The sequence below is a fragment of the Glycine max genome, chromosome 5 (assembly GCF_000004515.6).
Source record: "Glycine max cultivar Williams 82 chromosome 5, Glycine_max_v4.0, whole genome shotgun sequence".
In the NCBI taxonomy this organism is placed as follows: Eukaryota; Viridiplantae; Streptophyta; class Magnoliopsida; order Fabales; family Fabaceae; genus Glycine; species Glycine max.
In genome coordinates this window covers 3681961-3702234 of record NC_038241.2, presented here as the reverse complement: position 1 = coordinate 3702234, position 20274 = coordinate 3681961, and the positions used below count along the sequence as shown (strand labels likewise).

Here is a 20274-nt window from a genome sequence, read left to right as displayed (position 1 = left end):
TAGATTCAAATAGTTTGTCTTTCCATGGGTTTGATTTTTGTCCACTCCCCGTGATTTTCTGTTATCCTATCTTTTTTATTAATAAGATTTCTTAGCTTGATGTGTGTGGCATTTTATCATCGAGGATGCCAACATAATTAGAATGTTCAGTGTGGTTTTATTTCCACTCGCCTCTTTTTTTTGCCTTAAAAGTGACCTAATTAGCACATTTTTTTCAATTTTAACATTTTCATGATCATTTTATTTGATAAATTTTTTTCATGATTATTATTTCAAAAATAAGTGTGTCTAAGTAATCGGGAGTAAAATTTCAGCAAAACAATTACATCATAATATATAATAAAATAATATCATAATTATGTATAATATTTTAACAGCATAGAATATATTGATCACACGTGCAATATCAATATCTTATAATATCTTTACACCATTTCACCCCACACCCCCAACCCGAATCATAATCAAATAGTGGCCCAAACAAAAACTTATCTACAAGGAATAAAATTCAATAAAAGCATTAAATCTTATCTGAGATCAAACTAAGCAATAAATGAGGGGGAAAAAAAGTAGATAATTGTTGTATAAATTGAGTGGAAAAGTTATGCATGTGCAACAATTATCATGGAGGCAATAAGTTGAACGGTGATTAAGTTATATCACCTTCAAGGATTCATTGTGAATCCTTCAATTCCGTGGGAGGTTTCTGTCGGAGAAAGATCGTGAGGCAGGGCGTATTTTAAAAAATAACTTTAAATCCAAGGGTCGCATTTTTCTTTGACTGTGCGTAGTCATTCAAAGAATGTACGTCTCTGCATGCAGGTTCTGAAATTCACCAGCAAAAATAAATAAGTAGAAAAAACCTGCAGAAGGAGAAGAAAGTGGAGGAGGAGCAATGGCGAGAAAGAACAAGAGCGACTGGAAGACCTGAATCGCCTGGAGGAGGGATCGAATTACATTGTTGGAACTGTCCTCAATGTGCCGAATGAAGTACAACTCTATCTTTGAGTGGTAATTACTATGATACAACTATATATGTAGATTGTTTTTTTTTTTAGGTTTGCTCTAAGAGACATGCTCCCAAATCATTAATGTTCCTATTCGGTTTTTATGACCTAAATTTTGAAAACATCGTATAAGGCATTGAAATTTTGGAGAGATTGATCCTTTTCATATCAGTGTTAGGAATTTTATAATTTCTAATTAATTAATATGGACTACGTTATTTATATTTAAATGGGTTTAATATAAAATATAAAATGATATATTTAAGTGAGTTCATTACATTGTCAACGAATAATTGATATGAGCTTAATAAGCGGAAATTAGTTTGATCCATTAAAGGATAATGAGAACCCTAATAAATTTAAAACATAAGGCATGGTTATACTCCTCACCAGATTAACAAAAAGTTTCTCTTCTCCCCATCCAAAGAGAAAACAAAGGTCTCATAAGGAAGAAGGTGATTTGGTTGAGGAAGGTCATTAAACTAATTGTTCGTAACTACCGTAAGATTTCGTTGCGTATTAATCAAGCTCTATGGATTCAGGTATTCCTTAAAACGTCCTTGACTTAACGTGTTTTGATGCTTATTTGATATTTTTATAAGGTTTATTGAAAATTTCCAACAATCAATTCTAAGTATTGAAATTTCACGTGGCAGAGAAAAAAAATTGAATGCATGTAAAATAATTCATACAAATTTCAAACACATGCAAATCTATCACTAATCATCCAATGATCATTTCTTAAGTACGGCATATGAAGGCGGGGGAGGCAGTGTTGTAAGTGGAGGAGGTGAGAAGGACAAACCGAGTTAACTATGTTAGTGATAAGATGAATTTTGTTACGTCATATTATCTCGTTTCCATATTTTATTCTTTTGGTTTTAAAAAAGTTATTATTAGTGCGGATAATCTTGCCTTCGTGTTGGTTCTCGATCGTGTTCAAAGTTGAATGAGTTGCCTATGAGACTATGCATATGGATGGTAAATGTTTTCATGCATGAGATCACTCCACCTTTGTTTTTTTTTTTTTTAATATTTCATGGGCAATAGAACATTCCAAACTTTCATAGTAGCAAGTTAAAATAGTTTCGAGTCAATTAATCTATTGGAGAAAACCAATAATGTAAATTTTGTAATTGTTAATACCGCGTTAATCAAATGGGTTGGACTTTTTCAAAAAAGAAAAAAAAAACAATTGACCATTATATGCAACAGTGTAAAGCACTCGTTCTTTATAACATACATGAAAAATGCTTCAATAATTAAATGGTCAAGCAGTATAGAGTCTTTATTGTTTCTTTAGTTGAAAAAGCTATTAAAAAATGGATAAGAAGTAAAGATTAATATATATAATTTATTATATATAGTGACTATAAAAAATTCTGATATTAGAAATCTAACAAGTAATCCATAGGTATTGGTCCAATTAACAAACTTATATATATTAACCCACACAAAGACTAACAATAACTTAAGGTCGATTTTGTTATTTTCACTGATTCAATGTTTCTTATTCAAGTGAAATACTCTTAAATAAATTAAGTAATTCCGTTGAACTCACGCATAATTATAGCATAAAAAAGATTTGAATAATAAATTGAACACCTAAATAATATTGAGATATATAAATATGGTAAAAAAAAGATATATAAATAAAATTAATAATGTAAAATGATAATGATTAAATGCATTTATAAATATTAGGAAGGTACTAAAATAAGAGTAAATTTCCGTGCTATTGCATGGGTAAAAAATTAGTTTTCAACACATCCAAAACAAATTTTGAACGCCTATAAAATATCTAAGGAAGCATGATACTTTGAGGGAAATCATTATTGCATATACTACAATAAATATAAATAAAAATACAACTTGATCAGTTGGAGTAACTTAAGTATTGTGACATACAATTGTAATGCAACTTGAAACAAAAGAAAATTGGTAAAAAAAAAAAAATAATAACAATTGTAACAAAAATGTTCTTCCTCTATGAGAATCGGTAACAAAGAAAAAAAATCAATAAGAATTGCCACTGACTCCTTGTTTCTTGCTTTCAATGCCTTTGATTTGCAATCGTTGTCAATTTTTTGTTTTTTCTCTCTTTCACACACCTCGTCTTCATTTTTTTTATTTAGTTATAATTTGCTATTTTTGATTGGAAGGTCTTTGCACAATAAATTAAAATAAATAGTTAGATACAAAAATTATCCCCTGTTGATCAATGTATAACTGTTTGCTATTTTTTCTTTGTTCTCTTAAATGTCTCTAGGAAAATGCTTTCGTACTTATAATTTAAAATCACTATGAAGGTACGAGTGAATTTGGGTTTAGATTTCTTAAGTAAAGTATCTCATTTGAATCTTATAGATTGAAAAATATAATGGAAAAAAGATCCAGAGAAAAAGTTGATGACAATTTTACACTTATAACATGATAATAAAAAACTCAAGATTAGAAAAAAAAGCAGATCACGATAAATATGATTTTAGATATTTTAGGCATTCTTTTTGGGTTAGATGGCTCTCCTCCTTGTTTTCTTCATACACTCTCCATATTCCACAGTAAAACCCACTTCGGCAATGGCAAACATATGATATTGTCCCGGAAAATATTGTTTGCAATTCACATGCCCACTATACCCACCATTCAATCTTCTTATGGAACAACTCACGTAATCATGGGTTTTTAAGAACCATTTGTTATTCTTTAATTATTATTATTATTATTATTATTATTATTGTGTTACTAAGGTGGAGGTATATGCCATTGCCCATTAACCATTATCCTCAATTAACTCCTAGCAACTACAATCAACATTTTCTCCTTGGATTGTGCGAACATATTCTTTTTGTTTATACTTGCTGCATATGACGATAAAGACAAACTACCTTTTCTTCAAATCTTACCATATAAGCGTTCCATGCCATAGGAAACATTGCTCATACGCTATAGATTATTAAGTTAATATTTATTATATTATAGTTAATGATCTATGTGGGGGTATAATTAGAAGGCAAAAAACTAGTCTTGGTGTGCCCACCACATCCATTTGTTCCGTGATTGACTCGTGTGATATGGGTCCAACTTGTCATAGTCTTATTGGTGTATCACACGTGAGGCTAACACATATCAAAATGATGATGCATAACCAAATACATTCTCTATTTTCAGTAATCTTTTCATTAATGTTACTATATGGATGAAAAGAAAAACACGAGCAGTTATGAATTATGATTGACGGGAGGAAAAGTTTTAGGGTTTGTCGGCATTGTTAAATTTGTAGAAGGCATCCATCCATATTCAGGTGTGAAATTCTGGCTATTATTGTAGCGGACAAGGTTGTGATGCTAGGATCCTATGGTCGTTTAGAGGTACTGTGTGTATTAGGATGGATTGATTTTAATTAAAATTGATTTTGAGTGATATGATTAATATTTAAATGTTTTATTATCAAATCAAGTTAAAAGTAAAATTTAATATAAAATTTTGAATCCAAAGGTATAAATTATTTTTGGACTTAAAATCAATTTTAAAATTTTCTCCAACATGAAACAAAATATATGAAAATATATCTAAAATTAACTTTTAATACAAAATCAATTCTTCAAATATCAAATCAAACATGCCATATATTGTTCTTTCCGTCAAAGGTAACATTGCACGCGTCACTTGTATTTTGTCTAGATTTATTCTTCTTTTATGCGTTCCCACGGTTATCATTAAGAATAGCCAGCTAAGATTAAAAACATATTTTGTATAAGAAAATGTTCTTCTTCTATTGGCTATATTTGGTGGGATGTGGTTTTACATAAGCTCGAAGGTATAAATCTTTAACATCCATAAAGTGGAGCTGTTGATGATTTGAAACGTGTAATCAAGACAATTAGGACTTTAATATGTCCTTAGTTCTATATAATCATGGAGGAAGACAAGACAACCCTATATGTGTGGTGGATTTAATATTTCTATCATTTTAGAAAGAGAAATTAAATGTTCTGCTGTGCAAATTCTCAAATGTGAAAGGTCTTGCACTATCTCTAGATCAAGTAGGTTATAGACTCTAGGGAAAAGAGGTTATAGACTAATTATATAACCAGCTAACGACTAATAATGGAAATAATCGTATCAACTTAATTTGACCACTAGATAAACTATTCTCTTAATTTTTTGTTTTGATTTAACCTGTTTAGTTTTTTCATAAATATGACTGTAACTCCTCTTTCCATTAAGTAAAATAAGAGGAGCGCTAATAATATACTTCCTGGCCTAATACACATTCCTCCTAACATATTTTATTATTGATTAAAATTTATTGGAAACTAAATAATCATGAGATAAAATCATTTACATAATAAGATATCTGATCCATGATTTTTTTTTTTATAATTTTCAATCAATTTTTACCAATTAAAGAAAATGAGTTCAAAAGAGTGTATTTTACATTGTGGCTAGCATTTCTCATCAAATTAACATAAAGAAGATATATAATTGGAATATGGTATGAATTTAATTAGAATTAGAATGCACTTTCAATTATAGATGAAAATTTTAATTGAATGATAATGTCATTTTTTGTAATGATTTTTTTACAATATTTATTTTATAATGATAGTGCATGTATGAAAATTAAACTTATACATGATATTAAATAAATTTTATTTGATAATTAATGTGCTTTTAAGTGAAACGTTGCTCAGTTTTTTAGTTATGTTAAAATTATATGTTAACAATAAGTTTAACTAAATTTGTGATACATAGTAGATAAGACAAACAAATTTATTTCCCTAAACAAATAGACAAACTAATTTATAACATATAGTAGTGCTCTAGAATGATTAATAATATTACCATTTGTAATTATTGGATGCACAATTAGAATGCTCATTCCAGTGGAGAAGGAAAACCTGAAACTTAACTTAATATAAAAATTAGAAAGTGTCAAAGTGAGACAACATATTAAAGTGTTTAATTTAAATTACGAGTTTATGATACGTCAGTGAATTAGAAAAAAAAAAAAAACTCACCTTTTCAACAAACGAGCTAGAGTATGGCTATAGACTCTAGAGTATTGTATTGGTCAGCTGCGTGAAATAAATTTTCAAACTAATTACGTTGCAAAAATATTCATAATTTTGTAGGTGACATGTCTTTAAGATTATTTTATTTATTACCTTGAAGATTAAGCCACAGAATTAATAAAAAAAAATTGTATATGAGCACTACAAATTTTATTTATACATTGAGCACTACTCATTCATTTTTCAGAATATATATCGGATGATATTTTGAATCTTTTGAGGGTAACTAATTAATTATATGTTGATTATTCAATTATTGAATTTTGCTTTGGAAAAGTCTCCATTGTACGAATTTGTGCAACCTTAATACAGAGATACGCGTGATTTGGATGTCAAATCAGTTTTCTTTTTCTATATTGTTGTTTAAATTTTGTTCAACAAAATACAAACATAAGACTTCGGGTAATTAATTTCTAGACCCACGAAACATGAACACTCATTTTTTTTTTTAAATCTAATGTTTTTCTCTATTTTTCTTTTTATGTCAAATTATATTGCCTATAAGATGTATACTTTTTTCAGTTTTATCTCTCTAAACATTTTGAGAGAGATGGAAAAAGAGAAAAAATAAATAATTGATATGATTGATAATATAATTTAATAAGAAAAGAAAAATCAAGAGAAATGAAAGATATGACAGGAATGCTAATAATGTTAAAGTGTCCAAATATTATTATGGTATCACTTTACTGTAATTTGTTATAATTCCCATTTTATGAATAAAAATGTATAGAAGATAATAATTTTCTAACTCACTAGCTAGGATTCACCTTGAGGCATCTTGTGGGAGGTTATATATTTTAATTTTATATTTTTTTCTATTCACAATACTTGAATTCAAAATTAAACATAAAAAATTCAAGCCTAATTTTATTTGAATCAATTATATATTTGATTTATGATGAATTATTCTAATTTTTTTTATCATCATAACATTAATACAAAATTTTTACTAATTTTATTGATAATTAATTTTCGTTACAAATCAAGTTAACCACCTTTAATAGAATCTTTCAATCATGATTCTTTATTCATCCATAAGAAAACCCAAAATTTTACTAAAAATTATTTAACTAGTTCCACTCAGAACAACAACGACACATTACTATCTTATGTTAATGCTTGATTAAGTACAAGGGATAGAATTAACGAAGATATATTTGTTTTTATGTTGAATCAAAATATGTGAGTATATATATATATATATATATATAATATTTCGAAACAACTAGCTAATCACAACCAGAAGAAAATCAGATCAGTAAAAAAAGATGGCAGCTCATATTTCAGCCTTTAATTAACAAAACTCCACAACTTGTGATCTTATTTTCTTAGCAAAAGAAGGTACACAAGTATAATGACCCACTTTGGCTTTTGAATAATGGGAAGGAGCCTTTTGTGTCATCCAAGCATGTATGTCAGATATGCATAATGCATGTAGTATATTTTTCATGCCACATATATGTGGATTTGGAACAGTACTTTGTATTTAGTGATGATAATTGATATATATTGGTCAGACTTTTACTGAAGAGACTTTGATTAATTTGTAGGCGCATGCAATTGCCATGAAGGGAATGGAGATGATCACGTGTGAAACTAGGAATTGAGATTGAAAGAGTTGTCGCAGGTGATAAGATGGTGTTGGCAAGTTGGGAGACAGAATGGGACCCTTATGCACTTCTCCATTCCCTCGTTGAAGGGTCGCTCTCAATGCCTTGCTTTTACCCCGTCAAACCTCCAACACCGCCCATCATTCTCTAAGAGCCATGGATGGGATAAAGAGATAATTGGACCTCTCTATGTGCCATAAAACACAGACGTGAATCGCAAGCTGTGCACGCATCAAAAGCATCTTTGTCTATACACTACACACAACATATATATATATATATATATATATATATCCCTCTCTCTCTTTTCATTTCTTCTAAATTCAAATCCTCAATATGCATGCCGTAGCTGTAGCTATTATCATTGGTTTTTCTAGATGCACACGTGTTAGGATATATATATGATACATTCATACCTATTTCTTTCTTTCTTCGTCAGTGCATGCAAGCATCATCAAGAAAAAAAAAAAGGAACGATTAATTTTAAAGATATTATAATTTATTATCATTTTCTTGGTCAAACTAATGATCTTAGATGTAGTTGTAGGGGTCATTTATCATATTGTACAAATAATAACGATTTATATCTCTTAATTAATTGATTCAAAGTCTAAATTTTAATTAATTTTTAAATTTAAAATAAATCATATTTAAAAAAAAATATTAATCTTATCTGTATTTATATATTTATAACCTACCGTAAAAATCAAACAATATTTGGCGATGGGTGCCAATATTTTTTGTGTAGAAAAGATACGTAGGGGTCATTCTAGAAAACGTTAAACAAAACAATATTGACGTGCATCAGTGCATGAGTTTTGCCACTTGATTTCTATATGGTGAATTAATTATCAATTTGGCAATTAATAAAGAGAGAAAATATTCATTCCCTTTTCCTGAAAAGTTGCACCATTTTTTCTACAAATCATTGATAACGTTGGCCAACGCGATTGGATACCTTGGCGAGTTGGCGTATCCTAAACATTTCGGTGACTGTGACGATTAATTTTATATATTATATACATGGCCAGAGTCAAATTTTTTGTTTAGAGGGAAAAAAAAACTCAATAGGCATGTGATCCTTATACATAAATAAATTTTAGCTACTACGAACATACATAGTGTGTGTAACAAATTTAATTTACAACTTATATAATTCGAAAAACTACTTTAATATATCTATAATAAGTAATGTTAAATATACAATAATTAAGAATATACCTCTATTTTACAAGCTGTGCATGCCTTGAGCAATAAAGCAATAGCAGAATACTTTTAAGTAAAGTCTCAATGTAGTTACTTAATAATTTGTTAATTACCATCATTTCTACAAAGTCAAAAATAATTTTTTAAAATAATTAATAACAGACTATAGTACAAAATGATATAAGGATTTTTTTTCATTTTTTAATAGAGACGTGATCTGTTTGAAAATATAAATAAATAAATAAATACAAAAAAGCGGACACTATTAATAGTTTTTCTTTCTTTCAAATATTTTTAATAAACATACAAAACTAATAACAAAAGGACAATAATTTTAAACATGAGTTGAAAATTAAACCAAAAAATTAATTTAATTGATCATTTATTAGTTTAATTTATCATATATATTAATTAAATGTATTTCCTCGTTACGTTTTAGTAATGATAAAAGGGGTTATTATAATATAAAATGAATTTTAATTATCTTGAACAAGTAGCATATATAGCTTATAATATTTGCGACATGTTTCCAACCTAAAGATGCGAATTTGAAAACACATTTTTTTATACCTTTTTCTTTGTATTTCTTGATGTTAACGTATCGTAAGAAGTAGAAAATATAATTAGCTCGTGCAAAAGGTGATGACTTTTGGTGCAACAATCTATATTTATGTCGCACCGCACACCGGATATATACCAACAGTATCTTAAGGTTGAAATTTGGAAATAATAATTGTAACCCAATATAAGGGAAAGGAAGAAAAAAAATCAGCGTGGACATGACAGTGATATTTTGATTTTGTTGAACTAAAACCTATTTCTGTAATAATATAAACGGACTTTCAAAAAGATGTTAGGCAAAGCAGATCACGTATCTTGCTGAGCAATAGAGGGATCTTGTTGTCTAGTACTATTTGTCCTTTCAATTGTATAAAGCATCAGATGATATATATGGTCTTTCTTCCCTTAAGACAACATTCTTTCAGCATATATAGAAGAAACAAAAAAAACTTAGCCATAGTTTAATTTTATTACTCTTACTATAAATGACTATTTATTTAGCTATATGTAACATATATCACTATTATTTTCACTATATATATATTTATGGAAGGCACAAGTAAATGATAGAAACTCTTCTTAACTGCTAACCCTTTTAGCTATTAATTATTAATTACCAACATTTGTAAGGATTTTAGAGACAACTTTGCTGTCACTAAGGTAACTACCTATTTTCTGGCAGTGATGCGATGTGTGTAGGGGTTAAAAGAATGGAACCTCCTCCACTGAAGAAAAAAAAAACTTTGTTTCAATCCTTCGAAAGATGGCAAAGCGGGATAAGATGATCGTTTTAGATGGAAATTAAAAAGTACAGAAAATTATGAATCCACACATTCACAAATTGATTACCATGAGAAAAGTGAAAGTTAAAAGGAAGAACCCTTGCGCAAAACAAAAGAAAAAAAAAAAAAAAGAGGAGGCACAACACAGGTACCAAACATCATTCATTTACACGTAAGAATTCGGTTTTACTTCAGAAATAATCTTCACATAATTAATGATTCATATTGTTACTCTTAATTATGCATTATTACCAACTCGAAAGTTTTACCAAAAAACAGCAAAGTCCACACCCCACTGGAAAATGCAAGCCACTTAATAAGGACAGCAGTAATTATGAGAAATGAAGACTGGAAAAGTAAAGGGAAAAATATCCAAATGAATTGCAAATAGGGATCATCAATAGAATACGTGCTGATATAATTAATTTATATCAACCGTCTTAGTAGGTTCAAATCACATAGTTTGTGGGCCATCCGACATGGGTGGTCTTAACTCTCAATCAATCAATTATGTTACTTGAAAATTAGTGGGCACTCTAATAGGAAGGAACTGAGTACCATTGAATGCACTAACTCAACTATGTTTCACTAACCATTGTAGAAAGAAAGGTCTGAGCTGAGCTTCTGGTAAACAACTTCGTTAATAAATTAATAATTGGCGATCATTTTTGCTGTCATGGTCCACGGTCTAAGTTTATGACGTCTCACACACGTGTTAAACAAGATAAAAATAAATAAATGAATTCCATTATATGTTTAATGTATTTTAAAAATAAAATAAAATATGAGATTAAAGGAAAAAAATTATTAAATAGTTATATATATATATATATATATATATATATATATATATGTTATAAATGATTTTCCTTTTATCTAAGTTATAAATATGGATGAACTCCGATTTCACTTGTAAGTAGTGATTAATTTCTATTGATCAGTTTTAGTGGACTTTTCTTTGTTAATATTTTTTACTTATAATGCTCAAATAAAAGATTAAAAATTCTTTTTGAATCACTTTTATTGGGATCAATAAATTAAACTCAAAACATACATTTTGGTTAGGAGGGAATAACCAAGGAGAACATTCCATTATATTATCAATGACTTACCATATTGGTTGTGTTGTGTATGTGCTGGCCTATAGTCTATATATATAGCTTATGTGGTTTTGAGTTCCACCACAAATGCTTTGTCCTTATGAGATTCTAAAGCAGGGCAATCCATGAAGGCAACACTTCGATACTTAGCAGGCCTTGCTGGGCCAAGTGGTTTCGGCTCAAATTCAACAGCTGAGCAAGTCACTGAAGATTGCTGTTCCTTGCTCCCTTCAAATCTAACCGCTCTCATCACTGGTAAGTTACCCTATAATAATAATATCATGAACAAGGTTACATATCATGGTTTCAGTTCCATTGATATTGTTGTGTATCAAATCAACAGCATTACCCTCTGATCTTCCAGAAGCTGATCAGCACGAGTGTGGTGTTATCCATCACTTAATTTTGAATATTCTTTTGAAGAGTTTCTTCTTTTCACTTTCTTTGTGATATACAGTCATAAACTGTCACAGGCATCTTCATTTGTACTTGCTCAATCTCCATTTGTTTTGTCTGTGTCAGAAATCGCTATCCCTTTTTTTCTACCGTGGATTTTATTAAATATGATAGTGATTTACCAGCTAAGCTTTCACCTGTGGTTTTAAAACTCATTAATCTTGTGGCATTGGGGAAGTTCGAGTTTCAAAGAGTTTTTACTCTGTAGGCTTTCACACGTGAGAACACCACCTGTGATGGTGTTTCTTTTGTACATTGTTCTTTTATTGGTTCATACACACGTGAGAAGACCACCACTTGATGACTCTCCAAGAATATTGTGAACACACTATACACTCTATAAAGTATTTGATAATTAGTGAGTGAAATATAATGTGGGATTGGCATAATTAACTAATGAAGTTGTAATTAGTTGTTGAATTTTTAATTGAAGGTGCGACTTCTGGTATTGGAGCTGAAACAGCTAGAGTGTTAGCAAAGAGAGGAGTGAGGGTTGTGATTGGTGCCAGGGACTTGAGAAAGGCCAAGGAAGTGAGAGAGAAAATCCAAAAGGAGAGTCCTCATGCTGAGGTTATTCTGTTGGAGATTGATCTTAGCTCTTTTGCTTCTGTACAGAGATTTTGTTCAGAGTTTTTAGCTTTGGAACTGCCCCTTAATATTCTCATGTAAGTTTTATTCTTATCATATTCTTCCTGCTTTTCATTCGGTAAAAAAAAGTGAAAACATGTATATTCACGAAGTGCTAAAAGTTGGAATATATTTATTTCACAGAAACAATGCAGGAATGTACTCTCAAAACTTGGAGTTCTCCGAAGAGAAAATTGAAATGACATTTGCTACAAATTACTTAGGTACTTTTCCCATTCTTTACCTTTTTCTTGCAGTTCTTAATCATGAGACGAACAAATTAAAGAAGCAAAGTCGAGCATAGTTAAAAATAGGCTAAAACAGTCTCATTACCAACATTAAGAGTGGATGACACTTTACATTTGCACAAGTCTTCAAATTAAAAGACCTATTTATGGATAATATATATATATAAAAAAATAGTTTTCACTCATTGTAATTAGGAAGAAATGCTTTTAAACACATAATTCTAATATTCATTCAGAATATACAAGTATGGTGGCTCTTTTCAGTTTAAAACAAAAGAGGACACTTAGCTCATAAATTGTAAAAAGGTCTATTTCAAATAATGGAAACTCTTTTCTGCGTTAAAAATAATAACGAAAAGCAAACAAAAAATTAAAATGGAAGTTTAATATGAAGCGGAAAAGAAAAATGATTCCTTATTTTTTCTTCTTTAATTGCAGGACATTTTTTGCTAACGAAAATGCTACTAGAGAAAATAATAGATACAGCAAAGAAGACAGGCATTCAAGGAAGAATTATAAACGTTTCTTCTGTGATTCATAGCTGGGTGAAAAGATCTTGTTTTTCTTTCAACGACATGCTCTGTGGAAAAAAGTAAAATTACCGTACCACTCGGTCCCTAATTTCTCTGCAAAACTAAGTACAAATTTGATTGCATTAAATTTGGATACTAATTAGCGCAATTCTCTTTTAAATAACGAATACAGTTACAATGGCACACGCGCATATGCTCAGTCAAAATTGGCCACAATTCTGCATGTGAAGGAGGTAGCCAGACAGCTGAAGGTTAGAGAATGAGAAATAATTAACTTAACTCCCCAAATTTTCTATTATTGTATTTTTTTTTTAAATTATTTGTGGTGAATCATGATCATCACGATATTAAAGTAAAATTTTGTATATGTGGCTAAAATATTGTTGGAAATTGGGAGATGATTACAGGAAAGGAATGCAAATGTAACTATTAATGCAGTGCATCCAGGCATTGTGAAGACGGGAATTATTAGAGCCCATAAGGGCTTAATAACGGGTAAATACAAAGCTTAAATAATTTGGTAAGAGGTATCCTATGTCTTTTTTTTTTTAAGGTTGAAACAACTAAATATCCGTAAAATTTTCATGCAGATTCCCTTTTTTTCATTGCGTCGAAGCTACTGAAATCGATATCACAGGTTTGTAAATATTTTAGTGCTCATTTGGTTAGAACACAAAATCAGTTTCACATGTCGTAGCACACATTCTAAAATAAAATTTGTAAGTCAGATTAACTTAAACACTCATCTCGGTTACTAATATTCAACAATTCAAAATCAATTCCCCTAAAATTTAAAATAAACAACACGCGATACATGTTTAATTCAAATGATGATAACACGACCAACAAGGCAGAGAGGGTTTGACAATTATAATAAAACTATGGATTAAATCTGCTTGACGTTAAAATGGGATAATTCACTCAAAGAAAGCATAAAGAATGTCTCTGTAATAATCGGATCATTTTCCATTGAGTAATAGTAATTACGTTAATGCGTGTTCACAGGGTGCATCAACGACGTGTTATGTTGCTCTAAGCGGACAAACAGATGGAATGAGTGGGAAATATTTTACAGATTGTAACGAGAGTAACTGCTCAAGTCTAGCAAATGACGAATCAGAAGCCAGAAAGCTATGGAACGACACCCATGCCTTGCTTCACAAACGGCTACGTCAAGCAACAAATTGAACATGTTTCTTCCCCTCCTAGTAGTCTTCTTCTACACCATGTGTGTGTGTGCCTATATATATGTATGTAAATTATCTAATTTACGTTAAGTAGCAGCCATTAGAGAATTCTGTAAGGTAGCCCAAAACAACACCATAATCAAGGGGGTTTATAGAGGAACACCCTTCACTATGTGACTTTACGATGATTTATTGTACAAACTACTAAATAGAGGAGAACCCCTTTTTCAAAAAAATAAATAGTGGAGAATCGATGGTGAAAAAAAAAATATCCTAATAAATATTATTGTATTTATTTATCATTGTTATACCATATTTATTTATTATTGTAAAATATTAGGGATATTTATTTTCTAGATAGCTATCATTTTACTTATTGTATTTATCAAAACATCATTGTTATGCCATATCATTTACTTAATTTAAATTTTCAAGAAGTCATTTTAAATAAGTAATCACAAACTTTCTTTAGAAAAATCTACAATTTTTTCATTATCAAAGACTACGTTTTCAAATCTTAAACCACATTCACAAATACAAAATTATATATTAATCATATTTTCCTTCAGTTTCTAGCAATTAGCATATATGAAATTTATTTCCCCTGTTTAGACCAAAGTATAACGTGAAAGTGAGAATTGATCTGCTCTAAAAAGTAAATATAAGAACACAAGGCTACCTTTCACAACATGAGGTCACACAACTAGCATCTTGAGTTTTCAAACTTTACTTCATCTAGAAGTTCATTACAAAGTTCTTGCTTCTTTGGGTTCTAACTAACCGTCTAAGGATGGTAAAATGTAGACGTGCACAACCTTAGTGCCAAATCAATTTCTCATTGACATGCATTCAAATGTAATAATTGTGATTTGAGATTAATTTAAACACGTATCAAAATTAGTTCTACGTAACTTTTAAGATAAACGAGCCCTTAGTCTTGTATGAGGGACAATATCAACAACTAGGATCAGGAATATTCAGGTCACGTAGCAATGTTATTGTTGCACCTAGACTCAACCTCAAAAGTTTGATACAATGAATGGTTAAATTGAAATTTGTTAACACAAGGAAAAAAAATAAAAGATCATGAAGAACCATTCTAATACATTGCTTCACTTACATTGCTAATAAAAGATGTCAACATCATAATGACTAATGTTTATTTAATTGAGTAATTTTGACTAATTTAGCAACAAGGCAAACAATTTAAATAGCCATAGACAATACAAGATTTTTTAGAACTTACAACAAATTTCCTGTCTCCCAATTTAGTTTCATGTTTCACCCATTTTGTGGAGATCATCTGATCAATATGTACAGATTCAGACATCTAGAACTAGAATGCAGAAATGTCTGGAATTGTGTCAATTTGTTAGCTCTTAGCGACCTGAGTCATGAGTTATCCCTACAGGAGCACTTCAGAGACCTCAGCTTGTATCAACAAATGAGGTGGCTAGCATCCTCCCCTCGACTTTATTTCCTAGCCTGCATATGAGTCATCAGCATTAGCTGTTGTTGTATGCATACATAGATATATGCAAGCATTATATCCAATTTTTTTTGTCTAGAAAACTAGCCACCAAAAGTTATTAATGATTAAATGATGTCAAAATACAGAATATAGCAACCCCCTATATTACATCTAATGCACCACAGGACCCAAAAAAGCATTGGAGATAAAACCCTCAAACAGGGACATAAGTGTAACTGAGAATGTAAAGCATATTACTATTTTTTTGCATGTTTAATTTTTCATCACATCCATAATGAAAGATCCAAAGAAATGCAACTATGCGGCACAATTAAACATGTAATTAAGGACCAGATGCCAGATTAAAAAGAGGAAAAGCTCCACAACTGCGCTACATAACAAAGGGGGTAAAAATTCACCTTTCACCGTACACTAACAGTTGGTGCTCTTCACTTTTCTGTCTGACCAGAACATTAGAGAGAGAATGTTCTCTTTTCAGTCAGTGTTACAAGTTATAGGCAAAATCCAGTTCAGTTCAAAAAACAAATGGGACCAAAGTCAATAACACTCACTCGAGCTAATTCAAACAATAACAATCATACAATTTTAATACTTAATGCACAATTCAATTACTAATATAAAATTCTCAGCATCTACAATGCCCATATCATGGACAAAATAGTTGTCTTAGATAGTCTGAGCCAAGTAGTTAGTCTAACCGTTATCGTCTTTCTCTAGGCTAAGATTCATCAATCGCACCAATAATAGATTAAAAAAATGATATAAAGGGACTTCTTAATCATTCATATTGAAGGTACAATGGCCAACTACAACTGGGGAACATCTTCTGTGAAGAGAATGATCTTGGGATAATACTGTGCGCTGAGACATGAATTTTATTTCAACAAGTACAACAATTGATCAACTCATACCTTCAAACGAGGAGACTGGCGAACAGATGATGCAGATCCAGGAGATAAAACTGATGATTTTAGCCTTCTATGAACATTTTGTTTTTTGAACTGTTTATTGCCTTCTATAGGTTCAGCTTGATGCTCATTTTCCTTGCCTAGAAAATCACTTCTAACAGATGACATTGATAAAACTGGAGCAGAAGCAGAGTTAAAGGCAGATTCTTCATGTTCATCTTTTGTCACAACTAAATTCCCTGTGTTGATGTAATTTTAAAAAATAATATTCATAAGAAGCACCCTTTTCATCAATGTTCCAAAAACAAGACAATTTGTTGAAATGGTTAAGGAGATGATCACGGGTATAGATATATATCATAGATCCTTCTTAATAACTATGCGGTCCGAGTAAAATTCTTTCTCCAGACAAAGGTTGTCAAGTCTACAACAACGGCCACAGATAAACCAGCATAATTGGCAAAGGCTTATTGATTTCAATTTTCAAAAAAATAATCAGACTGGACAAAGGACTAATTAACTTATTTTGCAATTGAAGTGCTAAATTCAGCCTGCAACATACAGAACTCTCGCATCACATGAATGCACTCATGTAAAAGAATGGAAGGACCATTGTTGTACCTTGTGCCACAACTTCTTGGAACTTTTTCCTCATTATTCTGACAAATTTAAATAGATCATTTGTCTTGTTTAATTCATGGATCAACTCTTTGGTGTCCCTGAGGGAATGTTCACAGCTTAACACTGAAAGATAAAGGATAAAATTCAGATTTCATGGAGTATATCAATATACTTTTAAGTTCATATAAATAAAACCAGATATGATGCTTACATGAGTATGTATCATTTTCATGGAAGATAGTAAAAAAGTACTCCTCATCTGGATTGTTCATATTTATATTCTTGAATGTGAATTTTACCCCTGAAGAGCATAAGAACTGGTGAGGATATCAATTTTGAGAAGAAAAGAAATCATTGTGCAAAGGATGAATGTCAATTACCACGTCCGCCTTTTACATGAAAACCAAGGACCCTATTGTACCAGGAAATGGCCTGTGTTTCATCATTCTGTTCAATGCTTTCATTTAACTTCCCTTCAGATGCTGCCAAAGCTTTTTATAGAAGAAAAGAGAAGAGGGAAAAGGAAAAAATAGCTTAGAATTGTTCATAATATCTCTCATGGTGCAAATATTGAATTTTAGTAGGTAGAACAATGCAAATAGATACAAGGGAAAAGACAAACACAATTCCGAAATATATCCTGCAAAGGCAATGAAGCACAAATGTCAAGACATTCATAAAACATCCTTCAAAATTTTTTTTACCACATGTGCAACTTAAAATATTAAAAAATCATATCAAAGATTGCATGATAGTCCCTGTCCTGGAAGTTCTTTGCTTCAAGAAAAGGAAACAGAACATAGGCTACATGTTGACATAACTATTCAAAAACAATGTTAGTGTATAGGCATGACAACCTCAATAAATGTAATTTTAATGCTAATGCAAGATGGCAATTGGCTACTTTAATGCTTCCATGATCCTAAAAAATCAGAGGCATAGCCTTGTGAAAAGCAAAACCAAGTAATCTTATAGATTTTCTATATCAGCAAAAAGTTTATTTTGACACTTGTGATTATGGACAACTTGGTTCCACTCCACATAGGCTATGTTTACTTTTCCAATTGGGGAGCTCCAAACTCAGTTTGAAGAGTAAACTCATTTTGGTGACATGTTTGGTTACCCTCAAAAGTATGTTTGGACGTGAAAATTTTACCTGGAAACTCAGTGTTGTAGACCTACGGCATGGGTTACTTTTGCAAACCTTACTTTTACAAAACTGAGTTTCCAGGTAAAATTTTCATGTGCAAACATACTTTTGAGGGTAACCAAACATGTCACCAAAATGAGTTTTCTCTCCAAACAGAATTTGGAGCTCCCCAAACTCAAGTTTGTAAAGTTTAAACCAAACATGCACATATATTGTGTGCATATTTTACTCATAATTTCAAATCAATTTAAGTCATCACAACAGATAAGCCCTGCAAAGAAAATAAACGTGTAGACTTGAAAAAATAAAAAGCTACAAACATGTCTGACTGTGATGACAATTGCAGAACCACCGGCAAGGTTCGCCGTTTACATAATATAATTTTGTTTCTATATAATAAAGGCAATCCTAACTACCTCCACATTTCTGCAGTAATTACATTAAATAATTATGGAGAAGGTAAGATAATTCATTAACTTAGAGAAGGAGGAGTATTACCGAGAGATTGTTGAGATATAAATGCAGCATATTCTTGCTTTTTGGTTCGCTGCTCCTGAATAGATGCATTGAGGTCTTCAACTCTAGCCTTTGCAGAAGCAATAGCATCCATCAAAGCCATTCGCTTGGCCTCTTTGCGGGTCTTGACTGCAACGTCGAAACCAAAGCGCGATTATTTGAAACTCGAAAGGAATTGAAACCGAAATGCGAAATTAAAATTAAAAAGAAACCCGCAAGTGCTTTGACGAAATCATCCTCGGTCTCTCTGAGTTTAGATTTAACCTCGTCTAGTTGAACTGGAAAGAAAGAAAGAAAGAGAGTGATAAGACGAAAGTAGTGAAGTATAGAGGGTTTGTAGTCGAAACCCTAATCTGTTGTATTGAAGTAAAGTACCTTGACATCGAGCGGTTTCTTGCGCTGTGGCTCTGAGGGAATGGAGGGATTTGACGTAAGAAGCGGTGAAAGCATCGATGCTCTGCATTTGAAGAGGGATCTCAGTGTCGCAGATTGAGATTGGGGACTCCATCTTTCTTCGCTCCCAATCGGGATCTTTCTTCAGTTTCAGGTTTTTGAATATGGAAGGTAATTTAGCGGCCCGCCAGTTTTGCTTGCATTCGTTTTCAGACTCATTTGTTTTGTTCAAGTAAAATAAAATATACAAATGCTACTTTATTTTATTTTATTTTTAAATTGATTTTTTATTTAATTCATGACAAATTAATCCTTTTTAATTTTCAGACATAATTTTAATTTTTTTTCTTTATTGATTCAATACATGAAATTTGTCTCATTTGTTTCATATTATATAAAAAAAAATTAAGTAACATATAATTGAGAAAAAACCCATAAACTTTAAGCATTAAATTTTTTAAATTAAAATATAATATCAAATTCACTTATGTGGTATACCCAAACTCATTAGTGAAGATTTTTTTAGTGTTTACTCCCCTCAAATTTATCAACACTTTATTTTCTTTTTTTGTTTTTAAATTAGTCTTCTAATTTTTAAAATAATTTTCTTATTTAATTCATGATAAATTAGTCATTTTCCATTTTCATACATGATTTTGAACCTTTTTTATTAATTCGGTACATGAAATTTGTCTCAAAGTTTCACATAGAATAAAAATAAAAAAATTAAATAACATAAAGTAAGGAAAAACCCACAAACCTGAACATTAAAATTTTGGATTAAACTATAGTGTTA

General features: G+C 30.7%; 2 protein-coding genes across 6 annotated transcripts; one reads left to right on the top strand and one right to left on the bottom strand.

Annotated features, from left to right (window-relative positions):
* The first annotated feature begins 11207 nt into the window (after nt 1-11207).
* On the top strand, nt 11208-14693 carry LOC100776567 (short-chain dehydrogenase TIC 32 B, chloroplastic). 3 transcript variants are annotated; one of them, XR_001388246.3, is made up of 8 exons: nt 11208-11602; nt 12216-12468; nt 12575-12654; nt 13117-13270; nt 13384-13462; nt 13619-13731; nt 13802-13848; nt 14217-14301. XR_001388246.3 is itself a non-coding variant. In XM_014775452.3 (8 exons), exons 1-8 carry the CDS (start codon nt 11473-11475, stop codon nt 14397-14399), a joined length of 1014 nt encoding a protein of 337 aa, XP_014630938.1. In that variant the 5' UTR covers nt 11238-11472; the 3' UTR covers nt 14400-14693. The 3 variants fall into 3 exon arrangements, 2 of the variants coding, with proteins under 2 accessions (XP_014630938.1, XP_003525515.1); XM_014775452.3 differs by having other exon boundaries at nt 11238-11602; nt 13619-13706; nt 14217-14693; XM_003525467.5 differs by having other exon boundaries at nt 11293-11602; nt 12237-12468; nt 13619-13706; nt 14217-14693.
* Nucleotides 14694-15537: 844 nt separating this feature from the next.
* Nucleotides 15538-19683, bottom strand: LOC100776032 (kinetochore protein SPC25 homolog). 3 transcript variants are annotated; one of them, XM_041015906.1, is made up of 9 exons: nt 19461-19680; nt 19298-19363; nt 19068-19214; nt 17800-17910; nt 17631-17720; nt 17420-17542; nt 16802-17037; nt 16289-16330; nt 15752-15883 (listed from the first exon to the last, which is right to left on the bottom strand). In XM_041015906.1, exons 1-8 carry the CDS (start codon nt 19591-19593, stop codon nt 16319-16321), a joined length of 918 nt encoding a protein of 305 aa, XP_040871840.1. In that variant the 5' UTR covers nt 19594-19680; the 3' UTR covers nt 15752-15883; nt 16289-16318. The 3 variants fall into 3 exon arrangements, with proteins under 3 accessions (XP_014630937.1, XP_040871840.1, XP_006579576.1); XM_014775451.3 differs by lacking the exon at nt 16289-16330 and having other exon boundaries at nt 15538-15883; nt 19461-19683; XM_006579513.3 differs by lacking the exons at nt 15752-15883; nt 16289-16330 and having other exon boundaries at nt 16796-17037.
* Between the last annotated feature and the right edge of the window lie 591 nt (nt 19684-20274).

Bases quoted from the DNA above. Each gene is read 5' to 3' on its own strand.
- LOC100776567 (XM_014775452.3), top strand. From the start codon at position 11,473: ATGAAGGCAACACTTCGATACTTAGCAGGCCTTGCTGGGCCAAGTGGT. The intron at 11,603-12,215 runs GTAAGTTACCCT...AGTTGTAATTAG, and splicing joins TCTAACCGCTCTCATCACTG to TTGTTGAATTTTTAATTGAA. The intron at 13,849-14,216 runs GTTTGTAAATAT...GCGTGTTCACAG, and splicing joins TACTGAAATCGATATCACAG to GGTGCATCAACGACGTGTTA.
- LOC100776032 (XM_014775451.3), bottom strand. From the start codon at position 19,593: ATGGAGTCCCCAATCTCAATCTGCGACACTGAGATCCCTCTTCAAATG. The intron at 19,215-19,297 runs GTTTCTTTTTAA...TCGACGTTGCAG, and splicing joins TTTCGTCAAAGCACTTGCGG to TCAAGACCCGCAAAGAGGCC. The intron at 17,038-17,419 runs GTACAACAATGG...ACATCAACACAG, and splicing joins CCAAGAAGTTGTGGCACAAG to GGAATTTAGTTGTGACAAAA.